At 59.6% G+C, this 26417-nt stretch overlaps 2 protein-coding genes and 1 long non-coding RNA gene across 7 annotated transcripts in view; 2 read left to right on the top strand and 1 right to left on the bottom strand.

Moving 5' to 3' along the window:
• The first annotated feature begins 574 nt into the window (after positions 1-574).
• LOC118351885 (uncharacterized) lies at positions 575-2577 on the top strand. Its single transcript, XM_035704319.1, has 3 exons — positions 575-627; positions 1221-1881; positions 1967-2577. Exons 1-3 carry the CDS (start codon positions 575-577, stop codon positions 1976-1978), a joined length of 726 nt encoding a protein of 241 aa, XP_035560212.1. The 3' UTR covers positions 1979-2577.
• An 8164-nt stretch (positions 2578-10741) lies between these two features.
• Positions 10742-26417, bottom strand: part of ATP7B (ATPase copper transporting beta) — a 66476-nt gene continuing 50800 nt past the window's right edge. For all 5 annotated transcript variants that reach the window (XM_035704314.2, XM_025478422.3, XM_049099389.1 and 2 more), the window contains 12 exons: positions 26208-26362; positions 25860-25994; positions 22641-22835; positions 21489-21671; positions 20260-20428; positions 18879-19022; positions 17604-17746; positions 16081-16284; positions 15870-15987; positions 15330-15432; positions 11911-14773; positions 10742-11045 (listed from right to left, as the gene is read on the bottom strand). In XM_035704314.2, the coding sequence (XP_035560207.1) occupies positions 14500-14773; positions 15330-15432; positions 15870-15987; positions 16081-16284; positions 17604-17746; positions 18879-19022; positions 20260-20428; positions 21489-21671; positions 22641-22835; positions 25860-25994; positions 26208-26362 (1823 nt within the window). In that variant the 3' untranslated portion in view covers positions 10742-11045; positions 11911-14499. The remainder of the gene's footprint in view (positions 11046-11910; positions 14774-15329; positions 15433-15869; positions 15988-16080; positions 16285-17603; positions 17747-18878; positions 19023-20259; positions 20429-21488; positions 21672-22640; positions 22836-25859; positions 25995-26207; positions 26363-26417) is intronic.
• LOC125753351 (uncharacterized) lies at positions 17743-20081 on the top strand. The gene is made up of 2 exons (XR_007404984.1): positions 17743-18250; positions 18448-20081. It is a non-coding gene; the product is annotated as an uncharacterized LOC125753351 (long non-coding RNA).

Below are 26417 nucleotides of genomic sequence, written 5' to 3'. Positions count from 1 at the left end.
CCGCCCTGGCCGTGAAGCCGTGGCCCTGCGCTGGGCGGGGAGGGAAGTACTTGCGACCGTGGCCCTGACCCTGCAGAACGACCGGGCCACGGGGTGGCCAGCCCTCGCCCACAGCCGTGCCCCACGGGGATGAGGCCACAGCTCCGGGTCAGGCTTAAGTAAAGGACGGGTGGGGGGATGCGGGCAGCCCTGTGGGGAACCCTCCCCCCGTGCCGCCTGTCCCCTCCCCAGGACCCCATCCCTTGCTCCCCCTCGGGGTCGGCACCCACCCCTCGCCCGGCAGACAGGAACCCCGCTGCCCGGCTTCAGCGCCTGCTCAAGCCAAGGGACCCCCTTCACTTCACAAGGAGGGAGAGTTGCTGAGGAAGGACCTTGGGGTCTGCTCGGTGCAAACCCTGCCGCTGGCTCTGTCCCTGCGAAGGCTCGTCCCGCGTGGGGAGGGCACCCCAGCTGTCACGTGCCTGTTTGACCAGAGGCACCCGGCAGGGGCGACCCAGCGATTTCCACGATGAGCCTAATTGAATATTCTTTCTGTCCCCAAACCGATTTGCTGAGGGGTTTCTGTTCCTTCATGATGGAGCTGGAGCCGGAGTCTGCAAACCTGCCCCTCAAGGCTGGGGGCTCGAGGTGCGCCGTGGGACGCGGTTGGGGGGCCGCCCGGACGCAGCTGGAAGCTTCTGTGCCCAAGTGCAGAGCAGCTTCACCTCCCTGCTGCGTGTCCTGTTCCCCGGGGACGTCTGCGGAGAGGGCTGTGCAGGGGAGGCAGGGACGGCCACCTGCATTGCGGGGACACGGTGGACAGAGGCAGAGCCGTGCCCGGTGCGTCTCGAATCCAGCTCCTGGCCCCGTGTGGGGGCTCCGGTAAGGCTTTAGAGAGAACATTCGGAGTGAGCGGTGGGGCCGGAGGCAGGCCACGGACTGGACCCGAAAGTCCAGGAAGAGCTTTGGAAGGTCAACAGTTTTTGATGAATATTTGTGAAATTGGGTTACCCCAAACTCTGAAAGTCGGATGGATCAACACCGTGACGCAGAGTCATTTTTAGGGATTTTGCTCTCTCCCAGCGGCAGCACAGTTCGTCTGCTGGCCTTTCACCGATAAAGGCTTATTTTCACGCCTGAGACAATTTCGTCAGTGAGGGAAGGCATCTGCAGGACGGTCCCCTGCCGCGCCATCTGAATCCCGCTCAGCGACCAGCGCGGTGAAGCTCAGGGGGGCTCAGTCGGAGACTCTCGGAAGATTGGGGTCGTTGGTTCCCAGAAGCTGCCTGCAGATACACGGGGCCCGACCCCCAGGACGTTCTTCATCCTCGCCGTCCCCTGTCCCGACGCTTTGGCAGCAGTGACACCGGCCCCAGCCTGTGTGTCGGGACATCCCCGGCACGGGAGGAGGGCACCCCACCTGCCTACTTCCTCGCCACCCACGCCCCTGCTCTGCTCCCACTGCCGGGCGGCTCCTCTCGGTCCCGGTGCCGCTCTGCCCAGGAGCTGGGGCTGGGGGCACGCGGGTGGGAAGACGGCAGGCCTGCGTACACGCGGCTCATCCTGCCTTCCACACGCCCTGCCGGTGCCAGGCCCGGGCCACGGTCCTCTCTCTTCCAGCTGAATCGGGGTCTGCCGCCCCCACGTTGGTCCTGCAACTGGTCAGAAAACAACAAATGCGCCCTTTGCTGGGCTTCTCCAAAGCCTATTTTTTATTTTGGAAAAGTCGTGCACAAACCTTTTCCTCTGGCTTTTCCTGTCTCCAGCTCTGCGCGGCAGCTCCCCTCCAGGCATACGGACACCCGATGGTGCCAGCCGCCAAGGGCTCGGTCGCCTGGCAGCAGGGCGTGTCAGAGGAGGCGGCGGGCTCTGCTGGGCGCAGGCTGCGTGCCCGGAACTAAGGTCAGTCTTGAGAGAGATGCCCTTAAAACTCAGCCCTGAGGAGCTGGCTGTCTTACCACGCAGAAACATGTTAAATCTTCGACAGAACCCTCGGTGACCTTAGGAACAACACGTTACAAACCCAGCAGTGTGGCGCAGAGCGAGGACGGAGGGTCCCACACGGGGCCCCGGAGGACCTGGAGGCTGCCTGGCACCTGTGCGCATAGACACCCAGCGGATGGAGACACCGCCCCCTGCCCTGGGCTTGGCCAGGCACACCAGGGTCCCCGCCCCAGCTACGATGGGCCAGACGAGCAGGGGCATCGGCCTGGGGGGCCCGGAGCACCGCCTGGCCGGGTCTGGGTGATGACCCCCGCCGGTCGCCGGGCCTGAGGCTGTGACTCGAGGTCCTGCTGTGGCTGCGGCCGCGTCCCGGAGGCCCTGCCCGGATGCCCTGCTGGCCTGGCAGACGGCACAAAGGGCAAACCCGAGTATGGGGAGGAGGTTACAGTCGCTGTGAGAGGAAGACAGGGCCCTACGGAAGGGGTTTCAGCAGGGCCAGGCTGCGGGGGGGCTGGGGGGGCCGCGTAAGCAGCCTGGATTGCGAGCGTCCGCAGGTGGCTTCCTGACTCCCTGACCCTGCAGCTGCGGGTCACACCCAGGGTGCCCGCTGGGGAGTGGAGCCGGGTCACCAAGGAGTCCAGACACGCTCGACTTCAGGAGGGAGCTGGGTCGGGGGAGGAGTGCCCGCCCTGGGACCCACGGGGGGGGGGACACTGACCTGGGACCCATGTGGGGGGAGGACACTGACCAGGGTCCAGGTAGTGCCCCCAGCCCTTACCAGGTAGGGGGGGGGCCCAGCGGGCAACACAGGAGTTGGCCTGTGCTCCCAAGGACACTCCCGCCAGGTGCCGCTCTTGTCCACAGGTTCCCCCGCCTTGGGATTGGGCCTCGATGCTGCGTGCCTCCGCTCCTGCCCCGTTAAACTGGGTTAATGTGACTCACCTCGCAGAATTTTATGGGATTAGATGGGGCTTTCCCTGATGAGTGATGTGACCTACTCGTGCTGGCCCTGAGCCCCCGGGGACGCAATCACAGCCATCCCTGATGCGCCGGCCTGGGCGAGGGAGCAGGCGGTCCTTCCAGCTTGCACCCTGGGCCCCCTCCTCGGGGGATGTTCAGAAGAGACTGTGTTAAGGGACGCCTGGAATCCTCCCCCGCCCGGCAGAGCGCTGGGGGCACAGGGCTCGACCGGGCAGATGTCGTGAGTCTCCTGCGGGCCGCTGTGCCCCCGACTGACCGCCTGGGGCTTCGCCTCCTCTCTTGGCCCCGGGCCTGCCTGACGACCCTGACCAGGCTCCGCAGGCTGCACGGCCTCCCTGGACGGCCGTGTTCTTGCCCACAGGATTGGCAGTGCCTCGCTGAGCCCCGCTCAAGGAAACCACGCGGCCCGTGGGGAGCTCCCCAGGCCTGGAAGACGGAGGCTGCGGTGCTGCCCGAGGAACCTCTCCAGAGCTGCAGGAAGGCTGAGTTGCCCGAGGAATCAGTTCGACGGCCGCACCACGCGGCGCCCCCGGCGGCGCAGACCCAGCTCCTGGGGGAGCAGCCACGGGGCGCAGTCGGGCAGCGCGGCCCCAGCCCATGTCTCCCGAACCGCAACGAGAGCCCCGGGTGAACAGGTGTGTGCGGGAGTCGCGGGCACTGCGAGGCCAGCCCTCGGTTCTGGATGCGAATCCTACTGGGAACACCCAGTCCCTGAGACTTCATCTTGTGACCTAACTGCCCATTACAGATACAGCCGAGGTCTGTTGCTGTTGTCTGACACGGAGGGAGAGCGTCCACGTGCGAGCAGTGAGCGGGGTCGGGACGGTGAATGGAGGGAGCGGGAGGGACTCCCAAAAGGCTCCTCGGAGCACAGAGCTGGCCGCAGGGCTGGATCCCACGGCTCTGAAATAACAACCTGAGTCAAAACCAAGAGTCGGACGCTCAACCGGCCGAGCCGCACAGGCGCCCTCGGGACACATCCAAGTTCTGTGTGGCCTGAGGTTTTAGGATTGGGCACCTTCTCTCTGTCCCCTTCTTTTTAAGTAGGTCCCATGCCCAGCGCGGAGCCCAATGTGGGGCCTGAACTCATGACCCCGAGATCAAGACCTGAGCCAAAATCAAGAGTCGGATGCTTAACGGACTGGGCCACCCGGGGCCTCCCGGTTGGGGACATTCTTGGGTCTGTAAAATCACAAATACGAAATTAGGTATGGAAGTGATGGTTTAGAATGTAGCCAAATCACAACAAATCACAACAAATCACAAATATTAAAATAAACAGCACAAACACCAACCATCCCAAGAAATGACTTAATGCCCCCGTGTGACACTTTCGTCCTGTGTTCGCGGGTCCTGCTCGCCTCTTCGTGTGACACCGGTTCCACACAAGATGACCCGATCCTTCCTCTGGTTGCCCAGACAGGGATTCGAACTCAGCTCCGTGCCCAGACCCAGGGCTCGGTCCACTCCACTGCACCGAGCAGCTCAAGCAAAGCCCCCACGTAACGTCACCTATGGGCGAAGCCCTGCGTCCCCCCACCAGCCACGTGGGCTTTTCCTACTGAGGACGACGTGGTTTATGGGTCACACACCCACACACCTCCCAGTCCTGCGTTATTCCTGCTTGTTTTGTGACCTGTGCCCAAGAAGGCGAGAATAACACCAGAGCTTGGGCAGGCCAATCTCACCTTTCCTTTTTTTTTTTTTCCTATTTTTTAAAATTATATTTAGATTCGATTTGCCAACATAGAGTGTCATCACGGGGCCTCCCCAGCGCCCGTCACCCCGTCACCCTCCCCTTCTGCAGCCCTTTGTTCTTCTGGAGGCCTTTGCTCTGGCTCAGCGACATCCACGGGCTCGTCTTTCTAAGCAAGTGGCAGCCAAGCCCAGGGCTGAGGGGACCCAGAGGGCCTCGCCGGCCCGGAGACAGTGCAGGGGGGGCGTGAGGGAGATGGTGGGATGGGCTGAGGGACCCCGCAGACCCAGGAGCAGAGACGAGGAGCCCACAGTCCCTGGGCCTTCCGCTCGGCCCCCTGCACCGTCCGGTGCCCTCGGCGGGCAGCTTCCAGGGCGCTGAGCGCTGCCTCCCGGGAGCCCACGTTTACAGGAGGCCGGGCCTCAGGGCGGGTGGTCAGAGCGTGTGTGCCCAGCGGAGCGCGTGCCGCTGTGTCCACCTCCGAGGCCACTTTCCCGAGCCTACAGGCTCCTAGGATCCACTGAGACCCACGAGCTCCGTGAATGACAACGTCGTCGTGGTCGCAGCCTGACTCCCGGTCCTTTCGTCCGCGGCAGTTCCCAGGTGGCTGGCCGGTGTCCCCAAAGGCGTCCGCGTTTTCTTCCCTCCACTAGAGCCTTGAGTGACTCCATTCCCGGTTACTGTACCTTCTCTTGTTCACTTCTCCCCACGAACTTGCTCCCGTGATCCTTTCCCTTTTCCTACCCGTCCTCTGAGCCTCCAGGTGCTGACGCCCTCCAGCCTGGGTGGCTCTCCTCCTCCCTGCTGCCCTTACACGTTCTTCCCTTTTGCCTCCCTTTGGCCATTTGTTTTAATGCTACGCTGCGTTAAAACAATTTTTTTTTTATTTATTTCTTCATGAGAGACCCAGAGAAAGGCAGAGATGCAGGCAGAGGGAGGAGCGGGCTCTGTGCAGGGAGCCCGATGGGGACTCCATCCAGGACCTGGGGTCATGGCCTGGGCTGCAGGAGACGCTGCTCCGCTGAGCCCCGCGCCCCCTCCTCCTTTCTGTCGCGATGGCGCCCTGGCTGCTCCCCATGCAAACAGCGCCGTAGGGACTTCCTGCACCCATGAGCCCGAGCGCCCCTTACACGCTGGATCACCTCCCAGGGCCCTCAGCGCTTTGCTGTGTTGTTCGCTGTGCTGTGCCCACTCGGCCCCACGCAGAGCACGCTCGTGTCCTGTTGTCACATTGGCCCTAACGCGCAGGGCAGTCGTGCGAGGGGAGGAGGTCCCGGAGCTTCCCGCCACCAAGGTGGGCACCAAGCGGCGGTCACGGCTGTATCTTGTGGGAATGGGGAGTCCCAGAGGCAGCATTGGTAGCTTAGGTGCTGGGACGGCGCTCAGCCCCCTCCACGTCCGGGGGGAGCAGAGCCGCCGCTCATATTGGCGGCGCACGGGCTTCTGAGGCCACCAGCGGGGCCTGCGTGGTTCCCAGGCCGCGAGGCTGCCTGGTCTCAGGCCACCCCGAGGCTCCGTGGCCAGTAACACACGCGTTACTGCGCCCATGGGCTCAGGGGAACCCGAGGGGCCACCGGGCTGAGGGTTGGGGTGGCCTGGAGCTGCGGTCATCGGTCATCGAGGGGCCGCAGCTGGGAGGTGGCGCCCAGGCGGGACGTGTCCTGGGCGTCCCGAGAGCTGTGCTGGGCTCCGCGGGCACAGGCCTACCTCCTGGGCAGGGGCCTGGAGCAGCGACCCAGGGGTCAGGGCGCCTGGGATAGGGCAGGACTGGCCCAGGGGGACCCGAGCGCAGTGCACAAGGGGGAGCCAGGAACAGGCCCCAGGACCTCAGTGGAGACAGTTCCTCCGTGAGGCTGGCCTGTGTCAGACCGGGGTGGGGGGGTACAGGAGCCTTGGCGGGGAGATGAAGGATGGGTGCAGGGGGGAGGCCGGGCTCCCAGGGCCATCCCGCCTGCCCCCCGCCAACACCCCGTGTGGCTACAGCTGGGCTTAGGCCACCTCCTCTCCCTCTCCGCCCACAGTGAAGCAGCCCCTGCCCGCTGCTCCCCAGGGGTCCTCGGAGCAGCCGCCTCCCACGCAGCAGCTGGAGGGACCCTCTACAAACACCAGTGAGATCACGGCCGTCCTCTCCCCAGACCCCCCGACGTCATGACTCATCAGCTTTGGGAGGAGCTGGGCTCTGGCTCTGGCCGGCTGCCCCTTGCAGCCCCGACACCTGCCAACTGGGCTGCTCGACCCGAGCCCTGGCCTCCCCGAGACGCTCCCAGCCGGGCCCCCAGCCTCTGCACCAACCCCTCTGCAGGGGCAGGTCTCAGGCAGCAGCCCCAACACGTCCTCTCCACCCCTGAACCCATCGCCCCGGCCCCCCCACCTGCTCCCGCGCGTCTGTGGCACCTCCCGCCCGTAGACAGTTGCCTACTGTGGTCCCTGCTGCTTTGGGATTCCCGCTCCTGCTCCTGGAGCGCACGCATCCGGTCCCCCCTCGCCTCCCCGCCTGCAGGTGCCCAGCCCCAGTTCTCCCTGAGGTCCCCTGCGTCCCTGCAAACCCTTAAACTCCCCGTTGCCGTGACCCCGGCTTGGCCCCGGGCTTGTGCCCTTGTGTTCCAGCGCGGCTCAGGGGGGCACAGAGCAGTTGGGGGCCAGCCCTCCCCCGACACTTGGACATTTGACCAGGATCGAGCAGCGGCCGCAGCCCCCAGGCCGTCAGCATCTGGGGCGACAGGGAGCAGTAAGCCTCATCCAAGGGTGGGGCGGCCAGCCTGGGTGATCCCTCCTGGTGCGGAGCAGGCTTGCAGGTGTCTAGCAGCGTCCTCCCAGCTCACAGACGTGCGTCTGCAGGAAATGGCTTTCATCACATTTTCCAGTCCCACGGGCTAGAAATTACACGTCAGTCATTCCACGCCGGAGCCCAGGAGCCTTAGATGAGCACCCCCCCCCCGCCCCCAGCCTGGTGGGTTTGCTCCTCAGACCTTAGGGCCCAAGTTTCCAGCGGTTTCCAGGAGCCCACTCCCAGGCTGCGTGTTGGGGTCCTCGAGGCCGGGCACCCCGTCCTGCTCTGGAGGTGCCACCAGCAGTGCCCCCGAAGGGCCCGCAGGCAGCACCTGCTAGCCCGGGCCACGGGGAAGCCCAGAGAGCCCACAGCCTCCCAGGGGGACTCGCTCGGCAGGGGCAGGCTGCTACACCCGGGGCCTTCGGAACCAGGGGGGCTCAGGCGTGTCCTCCCACGATGTATACCTCCTCCTCCCCTTAATCCCCTCTCCCCTTCCCCTCCTCCCCCCCTTCCGGATCTGGATGGTGGTGTGTCACCTCGCGTGGAGCCGACCAGGGCGGCTGTGTGGGACGCTCTCCATGTTGTCGCCCGGATGAGCCCCCAGGAATCCCGCACTGGAGCCCCCAGGCCGGCGGGGCCAGAGGCACAGGTGCTGGACAACCGCTCTGGGCTGGGGCTCGGGCCTCTCCGCCGCGGCTCCGGCCTTGCACCCGAGCATCAGCAGCGTCTCCGGAAGTGGGACACACAGGGGCTAGCGAAAAGCCAGCCCTGGGACCTGCCCTGGCCTCACGGTCCGGTCGTGACAGCGACCAGAAGCAGCCGGGCGGGGGTTTGCTCACGTCGGGGGAACAACAGCATCAGCTGAGGGGAGCCGCACCGGGGCTGTGGGGAGGCGTCAGCGGACACCGCGTCTCGGGGGGCCACGCAGGCAGCCCCACTCAGATGGGCAGCAGCCACCACCCGCTCCTCCGTGGCCGGAGTAGGGGGCGGCCCTGGGACCCGAAAGAACGCGGTGATACAAGGACTCCCAAGCTGCCTGTAAGAAGGAAAAAGAAAAGAACAGGGGAAAAAAGAGGAAAAAAGGAGAATGGAAAGAAGGAAGAGAGAAAGGGAGCGGAAAGAGAAAGAAAAGGAAAAGGAGGGGTGAGGTGGGGTGAAGGGGGAGGGGCGAGGTGGGGGAGGGGAAGGAGGACCCCCAGTGTCCCTCTTCCTCAAGCAGCCCCTGCCCTCCCCCGTCCCCAGCAACCAGGCCTTGCTCCCATGCAGCACCCCCAGCCCGTGCCTCTGAGCAGGCCCCTCCCCTGCTTGCAGGTCACCCAGCTCTCACCCCACCCCTCAGGTGACCCAGGCCACGGGGGTCCCTTCTCCAGGCCCCACATCAGCCCTGTGGTGCAGGCAGAGATCCCTGGGTCTCCGGGCCTCCCGACCTCCCGGGACCTTTGCTCTAAGCACAGGGCTGGGGACACCGCGGGGCGGGGCGCCCCATCCCCTCGTCTCCTCGGGCACGCACTGAGCCCTGCCCCGTTCCTCCGTCCCCAGCCTCTGACCCTGGAGGAGCAGGTGCTGCCTGGCGGGACCAGGGCAGGGTCCCTAACGCCAGGGACGGGCAGGACGGCTGCCTGTAGGTTCCAGAAGTCATGAGGGGCGAAATTCCGCTAGATTCCACGTTCAAACGGATTTTACTTTGATTCTGATGCCTCCTGCCTCGATGGAGGGCAGCTCCTCCCGCGACAGCGCGCGTGACACACAGAAACACCCCGGCTCCGCGCGGGGCTGAGCTTCAGGCCAGGCTGTGAGCAGAAATGGGAGAGCAGGGCCAAGGGCCCCATATTCCCTGGGGGGCCGGCCTGGAGGGCCCCTGGGAGCCCGAGGGTGAGGGAGGTGCCTGAGGGGCTGGCGCCAAGCCCTCAGCGGCCGGCCCTCTTCGCTGCCCCGGCCCCCTGCGCCCTTGGCCAGGCCCGTTTCTGACCCTCCGGGCAGCTCCCACACCCCAGGCCGTGGCCGCGCCTCCCGTCCACACCGGTTTGGAGGCTCAGGAGGCAGAGCGCCGTCCTCGCAGGCTGGAATCAGGATGGTCGCTCGCTGGCATGGGAAGGGGACCCCGCGGAGTCCTCACCCCTAGCCTGAGTGCAGACGGCTATGAGAAAGCTGAGGCCCGGCTCCTGCTTTGTTTTCCTACATCACGTGGAGGCGGGAGATCTCAGGAGGCAGGACCACCGGCCGCCGGCTCCTGCGTGGGGCCCCGCGGACGCCCTTCCATCCACGCTTCTGGGGTCGGTAGCAGGGCCGCACTCCTCCTCCAGCAGAGGAGGAGGTGGGGGTCCGCAGCAGGAGGCCACGCTGGGATCAGGCGGCCCCAAGGCGCGGCACGACTCTCCTGGGGACTCACCTCTGCCTGGGGCTGCGGTGGGGACCTAGAGCCGTGGCAAACAGGAATCTCCAAGCTTCGCGGCCACCGAAAATCACTATAGATCACCTTGAAAACCTTTTGCTGTTGTTGCTGTTCAAACTTACAAAAAAGCTCTTGACTTGGAAGCAGCAGGACAGCAGACGCAGGTGACAACGGCGAAGCTCCCGGGCGGGCCAGCCCAGCAAGGCACGGCCGGCCCCGCGCCCGCACGGCGGCCAGCGCAGACCCGCTGCCCAACAGCCTGCGCCCCACTGCGGCCGGACTCCAGCGCCCCCAGCCCCATCCCTCATTGTCGTGGCGACGAGGTTTCTGTGAATTTGCAGATGCATCAAGAGAAAACGAACCAGTGGAGAGACTGGGATCCCGAACCAGTGGAGAGACTCTGGGATCCCACCGCAGACGTGGAGGTTGTTTGGGTCAGAGAGACACCTGGTGGCTCCCGAGACACAGCATACGTCCTGTGACAGGCCCCTTCGAACTCCCTGGGGGGCATGGGCCAGGGCACCAGCGAGGCCCGCTGCTCCTGGGGGACCGAGCCGACCGGCCCCGACACCCTTCCAAGCCTGGCGTTCTGCACATCGGCTGCCCGCGCCCCTCCCGCGGCTGGGGACTGAGGCCGGTGCGTGGAAAGGGCTGGGTGCGCAGGCCAACAGAGCCCCTGTGGTCCCAGCACAGGGCTGGCGGCCTTGCCCCGAGCCTCTGAGTGCCGCGTCTCCCGGGCTCCCCGGGACCCGGGTTCCTGCCGCCCACGACGGCACCTTCCCGGTCGGAGCCGGGCCTCGGGGTCCCGTGTGAGCCGCCCACCGGGGACGCCCTCCACGAACGATGTCCGTGGGGTTTCCTTTGGGCGCTTTCCCTCCACTCTCTGGATTCCTGTACTTTAAAATTTTTGCTATAAGCAGTTATCAGGCTCACATTAACTTAGAAGAAATAAGCCATTTCCTTTTCAGAGGAAAAAAGGTTAAATTTCCATCACTTCTTGTTTTTCACATCTGTTTATTCATCTTTTTGAATAGAATAAAGGAGACTCTGGGATTTCACAGCATTATTTCACATTCTCATATTCTATCCGGTAATTTCACCCGTTGTCATTGTCTTCACACAAAGGAGAGCGGCCGACAAGTACACATCTCCCTCTGGAATAAACCCACACACTGGTGTTTGTGTCCTTGCCCAAGTCGCGTGAGAAATGCAGGAAGCAGTTTGGTTCCCACTAGGAGCACAGTGCGTTCAAGCCACAGCAGCGCTCCCACCTAGAGGGGCGTCTGCAAAGGGAAACTGAGTCAGCGGGAGGGCTTGCTGAAAACATTCCTTTGTATTATGCCTTCCCTGTCTGTTTTCTTTAAACAAAAGATGCAGTTAAGAAAGAGGTGTCTGTAGAATAGAACCTTCCTAACTCAAGAAGAATTTTATATGCATCAGGGAATTTACCCACTGATATATTGACTTGATTACTTTTTTGTTTGAGAGACAGAGAAAGAGAAAAAGAAAGAGAGAGAGAGATTGCCACATGCGGGGGCAAGAGACAGGGGGAGAGAGAGGATCTCAAGCAGGCTCCACGTCCAGCTCTGAGCCTGATGGGGGGCTCCATCCCTCGGCCCCAAGACCATGACCTGAGCCAAAATCAAGAGTTGATGCTTAACCGACTGAGCCACCCAGGCACCTGTTGACGTGAATTTTTTTAAAGCCAAAAAAAAAAAAATCCTTTTCTAATTCAAATAATCTTTTTCTAATTAATCCATATGATGGGCTGATTTTAGTCTATGCTGGGTTTTCTTAAGATAAAGGCCACTTTTATTAATCTTGGTTTCTTGGTGAACTAGCAGAACCACTTGACTATTTGTCGCCATGTCAATTTCAAGGTGTCATCTTTACAAAAAACCTAAAATTACTATTCATTTACTTAAAGGTGACCCCACCACAAGCCTTCAGCAAGATCTTAAAGGTGGAAAACATAGCAGGAGTGGAGAGACGCTGGGATTTATCCCGGTGTGTGTGCAATGGTATCAGGGAGATCTGCTTAAGTTTTAGAAAGATCTATTTTGTAAAAGAAATGGAATCCCTTGCTACTGTGGAATCCAACCCCCGCTTCCCACAAGGGCACACGTGTACAGCATGAGACTCCCATACCTGGGCATCCAGGAAAATAGTCCAGCCCGCCTGGCTGGAAGTGCTACACGGTGCGGGGGCACCAGCTAGTGCCCACACCTGGCTGGTTTCCCCGTGGGGTCATGCTGAGCCCCCAAGAGGATCACCTCAGTGATTCTACAGAGAAGTGCTGGTTTTGCGATGTCACAGAGGGGAAAATCAAACCGGATACAGGATAGGTCACCGGCGTGTCTACAGAACCTACAATTAGGGCAGAAACCTCAAATGCTAGTCTGTGTCTGTGATGTCACAGAGTCTAATCCCTTTTGTTAGGAAGGTGACCGCATGTTCCGCTTTGCCTGGACGTCTCCGCTCAGGCCTGTTGCCTGGCGTGATCATTAATAGCACCTCCTTTTGCTCTTAAAAGCCTCCTGGTCTGGATGATAAATAACTCCGTCACCTTCAGCTGGAGCTCGCTTAGGGCCCTGCCACCCCAAGCGGCCCGGAGAGCCCTCCCGGCAGAGCCCCCTGGTCCAGGCATTTCTGCTGCCCCCCACCCCACGCCTTTGGGGCCAAGGAACCCAATACACAGCCCTCCTGATTAAAACGTGTGTGTCTGAGAGAGCCCTGGTTGACAACCGCCATCAAGCCGAGAAGTGCAGGAGCGGGCAGGGCCAGGCCTGTGCCACCGGGGATCCAGTCTCCCCGCCCGCCCGCGGGCGAGGGCCCAGGCTGCGCTGCGGAGGGCAGGGCCCAGGTCCGTCACACAGAGCCAGACGTGTGTGAGACCCAGGTCTCGCACAGAGCCAGACGCCGCCTTCACGTGCATGAAAATAAACTTTATTCTAACGCAGCCTGGAGAGGTTTTGAAACAGGAAACGTTCTTATCTGACACCCGAAAAAGTCTTACCCCTTGGACTCTAAAGGTTACGTTCTGCACAATTATGTAAATATCTTCACCGCCATGTACACACCACGTTTACGGTCCCAAAACCTTCTGAAAAACCAATACGATTAGATTCTTTAGGCAATGATTAACCTGGTTAGAAAACAAGAACCATCCCCAGCACAGCCGGGAATACGGGGCGGGGCGGCGGGCGGGGGAGGCCCGAGGGAAAAGCGGAGGAACAGACCAACAGACGCGGAGGTTGGGGCGCGGCAGAGCCGGGGAGGCGTCGGGGGGGCCGGGGCGCCCGAGGCCAGGCTGCACCCCAAGCTGCTGACACTGCCCACCCGCAGGCTGCTCGGGGGCGGCCTCCTCCTCGTTCCCACCCAACTGCCAGGCTGTGGAGGAGACCCGGCCCGGAGACTCCGGCCTGCGCGTGGCCCCGCGACCCGGGGCAGGACCCCCAGCGCCCCCAGCCCGACGCCCCCGGGCTGCGAGCAGCAGGGCCCACTTGGCCGTTTGCCGGGAGGAAGAGCGGCCGAGGCTAGAAAGGCGCTCAGGCTGCCCCAGGCCCACCGACCGCGAGCAGGGCCGCCGCCCGAAGCCCTGCCCCGCAGCCCCGACCCCCACGACCCGAGGGCGGCCAGGGCAGGGCCGACCTCCGCCCCGACCTCGGGGAGCCACAGGGGCCGCGTCGGGGCCTCCGGCGCGGACTCGAGCTCCCGGAGCACCCCCGCAGGCGCTTCTGCGAGCGCACACACCTCCCACGGGCGCCGACGCGTGTCCAGCGCCGCAGGCCACCCCGGACCCCCGAAGCGGGATGCCCCGGGCCTCAGACCCTCACTCGGGGGCGGCTCCAAGGCACAGCGACTGCCCTCGAGGAGCAAGGGGCCAGGATCCCGTAGCCACGCGACACAGGAGCAAGAAACACGGGTCCTCCACCCCAAGGCAAGCCAGGCAGGCGCCCTGGCGGGAGCGAGCAGGTGCGGGCCCAGGCGCCCCGAGCAGCCGGGGCCCAGTGCGCGTCGGTCCCGCTGTCGGACTAGGCTGTGCGGGGACGGGGCAGCCCCAGGGTCACCCCCAGGGTTCACGAGGGGGCAGGGTGGGGCGGCCCAGGGTCACCAGGGGCAGGGGGCAGGGCGGCCCAGGGTCACCAGGGGCAGGAGGCGGGGCAGCCCCAGGGTCACGAGGGGGCAGGGGGCGGGGCAGCCCCAGGGTCACGAGGGGGCAGGGGGCGGGGCAGCCCCAGGGTCACGAGGGGCCAGGGAGCAGGGCTGCCCAGGGTCGCCAGGGGCAGGGGGCGGGGCAGCTCCAAGGTGATGTGGAGCAGGGGCGGGGAAACCCAGGGTCACGCGGGGCAGGGGGACAGGGGCGGGCAGCTCCAGCGTCAGGAACAGAAGAGGAACAGACTGTGCCCGCAGAGATCAGTGGGTGTATTTGAGGTAAACTGTGGCGTCAGGAAGAACCCAACGCGAGGCTCCTGGGGATCCTAAGGCAAGGCCCAGCGAGGTTTTTGGTCCTGATGAGATCATCTCACGAGTGGTCACCGTAAGTGATAAAGCGGGAGGCGGCGGGCCGTCCGGCCCCGTGGGTCCAGCGGTGGGGGCAGGCCCACGCCCACAGCGCGGGTGGCCAGGCCGGGGACCCAGGGGGGCGCGGGGCCGGCCAGGAGCCCCGCCTCCTCCCTGCGGACAGCTGGGCCGCTCCTCTGAGGAGCCGGAGCGGGTCGCGCCCGCCTGCAGCGCTCAGATGCACTGCTCCTCGTCGCGGTCGTTCAGCAGCAGAGACCACGTGTCCCCGCCGTCGTCGGCCGCGGCGCTGTGTCGGGACAGCTTGTCGGACTTCAGGGAGGACAGAGACACCTGGCTGACACGGCTGACCTGGTCCCAGGGCGTGGCCCGCGGGGAGTCCCACCGCCGGTCATCCATGCCAATGTGCACGCTGACCTGGGACGCCGTCAGGGGCTTCATGCGGCCCTGCGCCTGGGCCTCGTACCTCTCCAGGTCGGGCTTCTTATAGCTGCGAGCAAGAATCCAGGGCGTTTAAGCCAACGTAGATGCGCGCTTTTGGGTTTTTTTGCAAGGTGGGCAAAGTGCTCGCCAAAGCCTTTCAGTGGGCACAGCATGGAACCCTGAGGGCCGTACAGGACAGGGTACTGAGCTCCTAGGGCCCAGGTCACGGTCGCCCAATGGAGAAACTTCCCATCCAGACGCCTGGCACATGACAGGCTACCACTGACTCTTCTTAAATGAAAGCACAAACAAGTGTCTTTTTCAAAAAAGGAAAAGCGATAGCATGCAAGGACCCTATGTGTGCATGGCATTTTCACAAGCAGCCCTGGAGCAGAGGAACAGGGGCAGCCCGCACACGGTGCTGGGAGGTGGTGAATCACGCACTCGTGGTGCCGACCAGGCGTCACACACACCCGCCTGCACCGTCCTCCCTGGCTCTGCCTTGGGTGCACTGGAAGCTGCGCACAGCACCCACCCAGCACCAGCCCGGGGCGCAGAGGGCAGGGAGGGGCTGTGTGGGGGAAGAGGGCCTGGCGAGCACGCAGCCGCCTCAAGGGACTCACCACTTGAGCTGCAGCGATGAGAGCACCACAGACACAGAGGAGGCTGCCATAGCCGCCGAGCCCATCCACGGCTGCAGCACGACGCCGATGGGCATGAAGACCCCTGGCCAAGAGTGGGAACACTCACACCACAGCCCAGAGGAGGGGGCCTCACTCTGGGCTGCTACCATGACGTTCCCCATCGTGGGAGTGCTCAGAACCCCCGCTGCCATATCATGACCACATGCCCACCCACCTCTGGGGCAGGCGGCCTCGGAGCCAGGCAGGGGGTGCTGTCGAGGGGACTTGGGTCTCCCCCAACTCTGGCCTTCCTGGGACAGTCCACAGTGCACAGGTGGCATCACAGGTTTTAGGGGGAGCTGCAAGGGCACAGTGAATGGCAGGCACCCTCTCTGCAGCTTTCACTTATCTTTAGACTTAAGAAGCGGAGAACATAACAAACTCAACTCTTTGTAAAGCTTCTATCCAGCCAGCCAGCCAACAGGCAGAGCCCAGCAGGCGGAGAGAAGCCTCAGGGGTCAAAACAGGTGAGACCCCTACCTGCCGCAATGGGTATCCCGACCAGGTTATAGATCAGTGCCAGCACCAGGTTGAGGCGTATCCTCCACACGGTCCTCTTGGAGAGGTGAATGCTGGCCACCACGTCCAGCAGATCGTTCTGTCGGAGGAGCACAGTCAGGAACCCTGTCCCCGGCCCTCACCGCCCCCAGAACCTGGGCAACAGGGCGCGAGGAGACACAGCCGAGCTCACTCTGATGAGGACGACGTCAGCAGCCTCGATGGCAACATCTGTGCCTGTCCCGATGGCAATGCCCACGTCGGCCCGGGCCAGGGCTGGGGAGTCATTAACCCCGTCTCCCACCATGGCAACTTTCTTCCCTTCGTTCTGGAGTTCCTGGACCTTGGCTACCTTGTGAGACGGGAGCACCTCTGCAAAGACCTTGTTGATGCCAACCTAGAAGAAAAGGGGAGCAGCGTCAAGCACACATAGGTGACAACACCTGGTGTTGGCAGAGGGTGGCCAACAGTAGCAGAAGCCTGGCCGTCGTCCTGCCCCCTCCCTCCGGCCTCCCAAGCCCAGTGGGCGAGTCAGTCACCAAGCCCTGGACCCCAGACCCCCCACCTCACCCCCTTCCATGGTGGCTTGGGCCCGGGGTGCGTCTCCCTGCCCACCTCCCAGCTCTTCTGTCTATGCCCACCCGCGATCCTTCCAGAATAGAGGCCACCTGGTCCCGTTACTCTCCTGCCTACAGACCAGGCAGCCCAGTCCTCTTGGGATGGCCTCCACGCTCCAAGGCCCCCCGGGACCGGGTCTCTGCTCGTCTCCAGCCTCCTGCCTGTGGCCCACTGTGCCTGCCCATGTGCTCCATTATTTGGAGGCTGCCCATCCGGCCCACGGCTGCTGTGCTCTGCTGCGTCCTGGAGACGTCAGCACCCTTCTCCAGCCCTCTCCCTGTCATCTGAACGCTCCTGACTCCAGCATTTCCTCCCCTGGGAAGGCGGCTCCAGCCCCTGCCAGGCTGTGTCCCGGGCACTTTTCTGTCGCAGAGGTGAGCACTCGGTTCAGCCCTGGTCACTGGCCCACGTCCCCCCAGGACAGCGAGCTGCCGGAGGGAGGGCAGGCGCCCCCGGCTCCTCTCTGGAGCCTGGCACGTGGGCGGTGCTTCTTAAGTGTTTGTTCAACGGTAACCACCCTAACCAGAAAGGGGGGCGGCACTCGACAGTCCACCCTCAGCAAGGAAGGCCATGAAGGCCACGTGGAGAGGCACCGCTGCTTCCCTTGTAAGCAGCAGTTCGGTTTTAAGAGCACATGGTTCGCCTCCATGGGGAGGGCGAGTCGTTTCCAGGACAGTGCACCGGGGCCGCGGCCAGGCGGGTGCCCCACAGGGCGCTCAGAGGCGAGGGAGCTGGAGGCCCGCCCGGGACCAGCCAGTTGTGGGCGGCACCCGTGGGAGCCGAGCCGACGAATCATCCCCATCATGGCTCCCCCCTGCCCCCCTGGAAAGACAGAAACGGGGAGGGTGGAATCGCTTTCTCCAGGGCAGCTGCTTGCCCCAAGCTCCAACGTCCAGGCCCCGGGATGTAGCTTTGCCCTGCAGCACAGGGGCTCCGTGGGCTGCTGCCCAGCTCGCTGCAGCATGGAGAGAAGCGCTCGCCAGGGAAGGCCAGGGCGCGGGTGCAGCAGCACTTGCAGCCTTTCCTTGAGCTGCTCCAGGGAGCTTAGAGGCCGTTTTAAAGAAGGAAGAGCCCCAGCCCCTGCTCCCCGGCACACACCTGGGTGGCAATGGCTCTGGCCGTCTTGCGGTTGTCCCCTGTGATCAGGACCACGTCCACACCCATGCTCTTGAGCGTGTGCACAGCCAGGGCTGCCTCCTGCTTGACGGCGTCGGCGATGGCGATCATCCCGCACAGCACACCTGCAGGAGATGCCCTCAGGTAAGCCCTTGGTGGGAGCAGCGGGCAGCCCAAGGAGCAGAGGGGGCTGTGCTACCGGACAGTTTCCAGAATGTGATGCCACATGTGCAAAACAAAACACCAAGTTACATCGTATGAAGTGGTCTTGATTCTGTTTTTGAAAAATTACCCACATTTCCAGACAAACGTCTGGAAGGAACACGAACTGTTAACAGTGGCGGTCTGAGGGGTCAGGTAAGGAGTCATTTCATTTTCCTCTTTATCGCTTAGAATTTCCCCAGTTTTCTGCAAGGAGCATCTACTAGTTCACAGAGTGCCTGGCTCACAACCTGATACACGTTAGCTATTAAGATACAAGGAACAGGATGGATACAATGAGTGCCACTTCACAGTGATGAACGTCTAACGGAAAATCAGCCCTTCCTCTTCTCTTCCTACAGGAAGCATTTCTGTACAACTTCCTTGGTTTGGGGCTTTTTGGAGCGAATCTCCAGATGCTGAGGCAGGTGGGTTCTGAGGCCTGAGGCCTGGCTCCTTCAGCTGGGCTGGTCCTGATCTGAGCAGCTGAGGGGGCTGCAGCTCTGGGAGGACTTCGGAAAGGACATGGTGGTGCAAGCAGGAGGAAAGCCTGGAAGAGGGCCTATTTGGTTGAAGCGTTAAAAATAATGCTTGTTGTTTGTTACTTTTTTGCCTCCATAAGCAGAGGCTACCATCGACAGAGGGAGATTCGTCGTCTGAGGCATAAAGGCCTAGATGGAACCTGAGCGCCAGACACGTGATCGCAAGGAGCCCCCCGGAGGGACCCGTAGCTGAGTCTGACAGGGAGCTGCTGCTGGGCGTCCAGGGATGGAGCAGGGGGGTGACTGAACCTGGCTTGGATGGAGGCGGACGCCGAGGCAAAGGCAGGCCAGAGTCCCAAGAGCGGGGAGGCCGGTGCCCCTCACTCTGGGGCAAGGAGGGACCAGGCGGGCTCAGACCCTCCACACCAAGTGAAGCAGGAAACTGGCCAGGCAGCCTCTGGATGCAGAAGCTACGTTAACAGACAGGAAGACTTATGGGGGGGAGAAGGAGAAGGTCTGTGTTTGCCAGATATCCCCAGGAGTCTGCTGCTGAGAGCGGAGAGTGAGGCGCTACCGTCGATGGCCACCAGGATGGCCGTCTGGCCTTTCATCTCATGGTCCGCCATCGCGTCACTGATGTCGCTGGATATGGTCAGGCCGTTGCGCCTCATCCATTCACGGTTCCCAATCAGCACGGAGAAGGTCTGGGGCGTCTCATCTGTTCAGAACAGTGTGTGATTAATCCCCAATCGTCCAGTCCCACTGTGGGAGGGCACTAAACACCATGGAAGCCTTTCAACAGCAAAACGTCCATTTCACTGTTGAGACACTGTACCAGCCAGCCCCTCCCAGAACCCCCCAAAGGACCAGGGAGACGTGTGGAACATGGGGGTGTGGGTCCAACCCGGGTGCTGAAAGGTCCACGCAGTGTGTGTGAAAACCTCGTAAACATATTAAATATCAGGTTGTATCATTATTTGCCTTTAAGAGGCAAATATCTGCTTGACTGTTTTCCTGCAGAGATTAGAAGCAGCAAGTATAGCTGAGGGTAGATGGCCCAGGATGCACCTGCAAATAGCGAGCCTACCTCCACGGAACGTGACAAGCTGTACCTGCTGAAAGGCCAGGGAGTCTGTCCCCGTCACCTTCTAACTCTGTGTGCCACTAACCCAGGTGTCCCCGCACAGACCACCTGGCAGCCTCACGGAAGGCTCACCCCGGGCTCTGAATCGCTAGAAGGTGGCACGGATGGCGTCTAACAAGAGACTGACACACTTCAGAGAAAACATGAGACGCGGGTTTCTTGGTCTGGGAGGGTCTCCATACTCCCACACTGCTGGTGAGGCAGCAGGCCGACACCCGAAGGCATTGGGCGGGCCATCCCCACCTGCCTTCCCCGCTGCCAGCCCTCCCTCTGGAGGTCCACAGGAGGAGGAGGTGGGAGGAGCAAAGCAGAATCCCTGCCGGGGCCTCTGCACTCTAGGAGAAGCAAGACTAACTTGGGATCAGAAAGAGGAGGCTCAAGATGGTAGGTCAGAGGAGCGGTACCCGGAATCTCAGTGACATACACTCCTGTCACTGGTGCGAAGACACAGATGTATCTGGGGCGCCTGGGGGCTCAAGGGGTGAGCGTTTGCCTTCAGCTAAGTCAGGTCGTGACCCCAGGTCCCAGGATGGAGTCCTGCATCGGGCTCCCTGCAGAGAGCCTGCTTCTCCCTCTGCCTCTCTCTCTGTGTGTCTCATCTCATGGATAAATAAAATCTTTTAAAGAAATTCAGATGTATCAGAGAACACAGCAGCAGAGAAAGTACGGGCTTTCCCAGGGGAGGTGGGCTCGCAGCACCCGGCCGTGAGGCTCCCTGGTCCGCAGCGGGGGACCCTGCAGTGTGCTGCCACCTAGTGCAGCCGGGCCCAAACCCTGGCAGGCCACACACACAGACCAGGGCCGGGGATACCTGTTTCCTCGGGAACGCCGCCAACCGTGCCCGGGGGAGCGGCCTGTTTGCTCCGCTGGCGCTCGCCAGGGGCCAGGATGCCCTCCACACTACTGACTTTGCAGCCAATTCCGCAGCCTGGCACTGCCTGGAAGTCCGTGCAGTATCCCAAGGTCTCCGTTCCCAGTTCCTGTGAGGCGGGGAGAGGGGAGGTGACAGGAGGCAGGACAGACCTGCCAGGAGCCAAGAGGAACGTGGAGGGGGGGTGGGGGTCAGAGACAGACTCGGAAGGCATCGCACACGTTACTGTTATTGACCTGGTGCCTCACGACACTGGACAAGGTGCAGACCAGAAAGGCCAAGGGCAGCTCACAGCAATGCCACAAATGAAGGGAGGTGGGGGAGCCAGGAGAGGAACGAGGTTGTTTTTACGTTGCAAATAATTTCGTCAGAAGGATGGGGCAGGTCAACAGTAGCAAAGCTGCTCGGAGGCTCTCAAGAGGTCACTGCCCACCTCCCAGGCCTGGGGGGACCAGGGCGGTAGCAGGAGGACCAGAGGAGCTGCCCCACTTGGGTTGGCCACATAGCAGAGGAGGGGCCGACGGCACAGTGTCCTGAAACATCAGGGAGGGGGGTGACCTGAATGACCCCTCATAAAACACCGAGGGAGATTTCTGGAAGATTCCTTGTCAGCTTCTCCCCAAAGCATCCACACCACCTCTCTACATTTACTGACGGTCGTATTTGCCCCAACCGTTGAACATTTTTCAGGGCAGCGTCTGGCGCATCCTGCTGCTTCTACATTTACACTGAAAACAGAAAACTAAACGGGACCTTCTGTCTGCAGGTCAAAGGATGAACACATCCCCGTTAGCCGCCAAGAGCCACGACGGGGCACTTAGCTCACCTGGTTCATCTCCATTCACCGCCCCGGCTAAGGGGCTCTCTCCTGGCCATGCCCCAGCCCCGGTCACTTCTGTGTCCCCTCTGTGCGGAGTGCTTACAGGGGACCGACTCTCCGTCTGTCCCACCACTCAGCTCCCGGGCCACAGGCTAGCAGTTCCGGTCCCAAGCACAGACACCCGTCCACGCTCCGTAACCGCTAACACTCAAGCACTTTTGTGATGATCTGGAGGTAGGACGAGCTGCACCTCCAACTGGTGCACAGGGGCCTGCGGGCCCAGGTTCTGGCGGCAGGGGGAGGGGGCTGCGGGCGGGGAGCCTGGGGGGGCCTGCCCAGGTCCACCTACCTCTTTACAGTACTTGGTGACGGCCACGCCCAGGGGGTGCTCGCTGCTGGCCTCCGCGGTCCCCACCACGGCGAGGACCTTCCTGAGGGGCAGCGTGGCCACATCCACCAGCAGGAGGACCCTCATGACTTTGGGGACCCCGTGGGTAATGGTGCCAGTTTTGTCAAACATCACGGTCTTTATCTGCGAAAACGACCACAAACACAGACGGCAGGGACTGTAGGAGCCCACGCGACGGCCGGCAACTCCCACGGGTGGCAGCACCCCTCACCACTCAGCCAACACGATCCTCTGCCCTGCGGAGGCGAAGCCCCCGCCCCCCCCCAGCTCCTCCCTGACGCACACCCCGGGCCCCCTGCAACTCGGTCTCCTGTCAGTCTCTCTCCCTCAGGAGACTTTCCGGCCCCTCAGAGTTCATCCCGGTAACTGCCGAGGGCGCCCAGTGTGCCCAGCGCCAGCCTGGTGCTGGGGGTATGATGGTGACAAAGTTTTGGGGCCGAATCCCGGGGAGCTGTGAGGGCGGCACGGCTTCCCCTCTGCCACCCCGGGATGCAGGGCTTCCCGCCCCGTCTCGCACATCTGCCCCCGCTCCTGGGGAGCTCCCGGCGGCCGAGGCCCACAGCCATTGCCAGGCCCTGGCACAGGACCCGCACCAAGTGGGGGCTCGACAAACACCACCTAAATAAACGGAGGCTCGGGAGCGGGGATGGCGTGTTGGGCCAGGGTCTCCATAAGCCCTGCTGCTGATGGCTCGCGGCCTGGACATCGGGACATCAGTGCCCTGCTGAGTGCGTGGACGCTCCCGCCTTGCGCTGGGCCTGACCACCTGGGCGTGAGGCTAGCGGGGCCTGCAGGCGAGCGCCCCACCTACTGCCCCAGCTGCCGCCCAGCTGCCTCATCTGCAAAATGGGAGTAATAAGCATCCACCTCGGAGCTGCTAATGGGATTACGCGGACCCGGTAGCTATTATCACTCCTCCCGGCCTCCGGTCTTATTAACAGAGCTGCTTTCAAGCCACGTCCAGGTCTTTCTCCTAATACGGAATTTAAGCACATACTACTTTCCCTTAAACTCTCAAGTTTCAAATAAAAAGAAAAAAAAATCACAGAGTAACAGCTACAGAGTCATCACAGCCAGGAGCGCAAGGCCAACCTTGTGGGCCATCTCCAGAGGCTTGCCTCCTTTGATGAGAATGCCATTCTGGGCGGCCACCCCGGTGCCCACCATGACTGCCGTGGGCGTGGCCAAGCCCAGGGAGCAGGGGCAGGCGATGCACAGCACCGTGATGGACGTCTGGAACGCAAACCGGATGATCACCTCCGCCTCGGAGATATGCTTGTTGGGGGTCTGCACGGAGGGAAGAGAAGAAGGCAGGCTGAGGGTTACATGAGGAATCACACAGACTTCTGATCACATCAGAACATTTCAGTGCAGACAGCGGGATCTGAGATGCACAAGGAGCTGGGGTTTGGGAAACATGAGGTGGTCCACTCTGCTTCCGTGTCATCAGTTCACACAGGTCACTTACTGGTCTCCATACCAGTTTTGCAACTTGATACTATAGGCTTTCCTCTGAGAGAGGCACAAGGGGAGGAGAGAGTCATATAAAACTCCCCGCTAGATGAGGGAGCACAGACTCCAGAAGTGGACCATGTGCATCCATGTCCTGGCCCTGACACTAATTTAACTTTCCCGTGTCAGCTCCTTTACATTCCAAATGGAGACAATAATACCAATAATGCCCAACTGGTTGTTATAAGGAGTAAATGAACTAATATACATATAAATATACATTGTACAATACCTGGATGGGAGAAGCATCTAAGAAATTTTAACTATTACATTATCAATATTACATGTTATTATTATTATTATGAAAACTTTAAAAAATGATAAGTCTCCAAGGAATCTACCCTAAGGTGATAACCATATAAGTGGCAAAAGATACAAAGATATGTATTCACAGAGGGTTTTTTTTTTTTTCTCAAAAAAAACCCTAGAGACGACCATAGGGATCTGGTTACTTAGATTCTGGGTATGAGGGCAGCCCTGGTGGCGCAGCGGTTTAGCGCTGCCTGTAGCCCAGGGCGTGATCTGGAGACCCTGGATCGAGTCCTACGTCAGGCTCTCTGCATGGAGCCTGCTTGTGTCTCTGCCTCTCTCTCTCTCCCTGCATCTCTATGAATAAATAAATAAAATCTTAAAAAAAAAAGATTCTGGGTATGATGTGCATAATGAAATATCATGCAATTGTTGAAATGATGATGCATACCTATACTTATTGACACGGAAAGATACCAGCAATGCTGCTAAATAAAAAAAGCAAGTACAAAATGGCCGGTGTTGTGACTGGGTCAGTGCAAAATTATCTGACCATATCTCTATCTAGCCTTTCAACATCACTGGAAAGATGTTAACCAAAGTGTAAGATATCGTTACTCCTAGGGATGGGATTTGGAGCCATCTTCATTTTCTTCTATTTTTTCTCCATTGTTTCATTGTAAACCCCAAACAAACAAAATATGGGTCTCCTTTCCAGTTACCTGGTGAAACATACGGGTATTACTATTTGCCTTCTGACATCTTGGTTTATCTTGGTTTACTTTACAAAATGGCGGGTGTCTCTGGAGCACAGTCAGGAGACACTATATTCCCTTTAATCACAGTATGTTTTCTCTTTAGTTTCCATCTATACTTTATTCCTTGGTTTTGAAAGGCACAATTCTAAAATACGGTGTATTAGTAAAGGGCCATTTCATCTCCATTAGAAACAGTTGGATTTAGATAGAGGGACATTGTGTTTAAGACATAATGCAATTTCCAGAGATAAAAATGATGCAATTAAAAAAAAAAAAACAACCCAGCAATTCTCATCAGAATAACCCGGGTCATTCTGATGGGACTGGGTGGACTTCTAGAGGCTGACATGAACCTCTCCCTACAAATGACATTTAGACAGCAGGGTCATAATATCTTAAAGGAACATGCAGTACCTCATTTGCCAGCGTCCTCCCTGATATTGCGGATAAAAACAAAAGAAGCCAAAGTAAGATGGAAAGGCAGGGAACAGCAGAAAGCCACACATTCCAACTTGTTTAGGAATGACGTTTCCCACAGCCACATGCCAATGGGTAGCTCTCCCACAAAAGCAGAAATCTGAGGGGTCAGGTGGCGTAATAGCCACTGGCAAATTCTAGGAATATGGTCAGTCATAGGTTACCCTTAAAAGCACCGAGGTCTCCTTAGATGTCAGAAAGAGTTTAACTTGGACATTTTTCATTTTAAGATAAGAAATTTGAGAAAAATGACATCTTAGTAAATGACATGCGCCCCACGATTTAAATATGCTTTTAATTATGGGTAGACTTTTTAAAGAAAAAAAACCTCCATTTCATATTTAATTTCTTATTCTACGGCTCTAAGGTAAAATATGCATTAGGTTTGGCTAAGTAGGAGCTACTTTAAACCAGAAGATAAAACACTGTTCCCCTCATTGTGCAGTTATCAAATGTGACTCCAAGTGGGCCATTCCCTGTTGATGTACATCATGGTTTCTCAAGCTCAGCACGACTGATTCTTTGTTGAGGGGGGCTGTTCTCTGCCTCGTAGGATGTCTGGCAGGACAGCCTCCCGGTCTCTACCCACTAGGTGTCAGTACCATTTTCTCCCCAGTCAAGACAAGCAACAACGTCCCCAGACATTGCCAAATGTCTCTGGGGGCAACAAAATTACTCCCAATTGAGAATCACTGCTGTGTATAGTTCTTACTTCTCAACCAAAAAAGGATTTTTTTTTTTTTGTATTTTCCACTTTTTTTGGAAGTTTGATAAAACTGTATTTGGTAAGATAGTATTCATCATCTACTTTTTAATTCAAGAAAGTCTATTCCATTGTCTCTTGTATGTTTAATAAATATTTAATTATTAAGAAGCTATTAGCCTTGTTTGGGAAGCCACAAGGTGGAAGATGCTATTGACAGACACAGTGAGCAAAAAACATATTTTTCTTAAAATCTGTTAAATGATATTATCACGCCATCAAAATTGTGAAGTGACCTATGATGTGTGTTTCACAATCCCAGAAATGGCCAAAATCACATAATGTAAATGTTTTAGGCATTACAACCGAGAGCTAACTGGTGTCTATGAAATCATCTAACTAGAAGCAAAGGGCATCTTTAATTAAAAACTTGCAGAAATAGAGTGACTGATGGTCCTATCCTGGCTACGATTTTGCTGCCAATAAGTGAAGCAAGCAAATAACTGTAATAGGTAATTAAGGCCCAGTGAATCTAAGATATGACAGAATAGGATTAATGGCAAGAGATTATTTAAAACACAGCAACCATAATGCCCAAAGCATTCAACTTACAGGAAAGTATTTCTGAACAACACCAAAATCGATAAAACCGATTATAATCCATACCACCAACGTCAACGTTGAAATGATGATGATAAATGGGACAAAATATCCACTAAACCGGTCAGCCAGTTGCTGAATGGGTGCCTATGGAAATAAAACACCAAGACCATGGGAAATTACAATCCGCTAGGAAATACGCCAGCACAGGCATGGGCGAGCCCTGGGGTTGAGCCCCCTTGTTAACCACGCTGACTAGTCACTCTCTACTCGGCAAAATCGGTCTAATTCTATGAAACTCTTGGAATAACTTCTAAAATGAGGAAGCCAGTCATAATGACTTTTAAATTTCTTCAGTACCTTTGACATCTGAGCCTCTTCTACCAACTTCACGATCTGAGCCAACGTGGTATCGTTGCCCACGTGGGTGGCGGTAACGAGCACAGAGCCATGTGCATTCATGGATCCGGCGATCACTGTGCTCCCGGGTTTCTTCGTGACGGGCATGGCTTCTCCTGGAGGTGGGGACGAGACCTCAGCTGTCAGCGCTCAGGGACCCGGCGATGCCGT

The sequence above is a fragment of the Canis lupus genome, chromosome 22 (genome assembly GCF_003254725.2).
Source record: "Canis lupus dingo isolate Sandy chromosome 22, ASM325472v2, whole genome shotgun sequence".
In the NCBI taxonomy this organism is placed as follows: domain Eukaryota; kingdom Metazoa; phylum Chordata; class Mammalia; order Carnivora; family Canidae; genus Canis; species Canis lupus.
This window is presented reverse-complemented; position numbering and strand designations above follow the sequence as displayed.

What these genes read in the sequence shown, in the direction of transcription:
- LOC118351885 (XM_035704319.1), top strand. Translation starts at nt 575, where the DNA reads ATGGAGCTGGAGCCGGAGTCTGCAAACCTGCCCCTCAAGGCTGGGGGC. An exon ending in CTCAAGGCTGGGGGCTCGAG is followed by an intron (nt 628 to 1,220) that starts GTGCGCCGTGGG and finishes AGGGGGGCTCAG; the next exon opens with TCGGAGACTCTCGGAAGATT.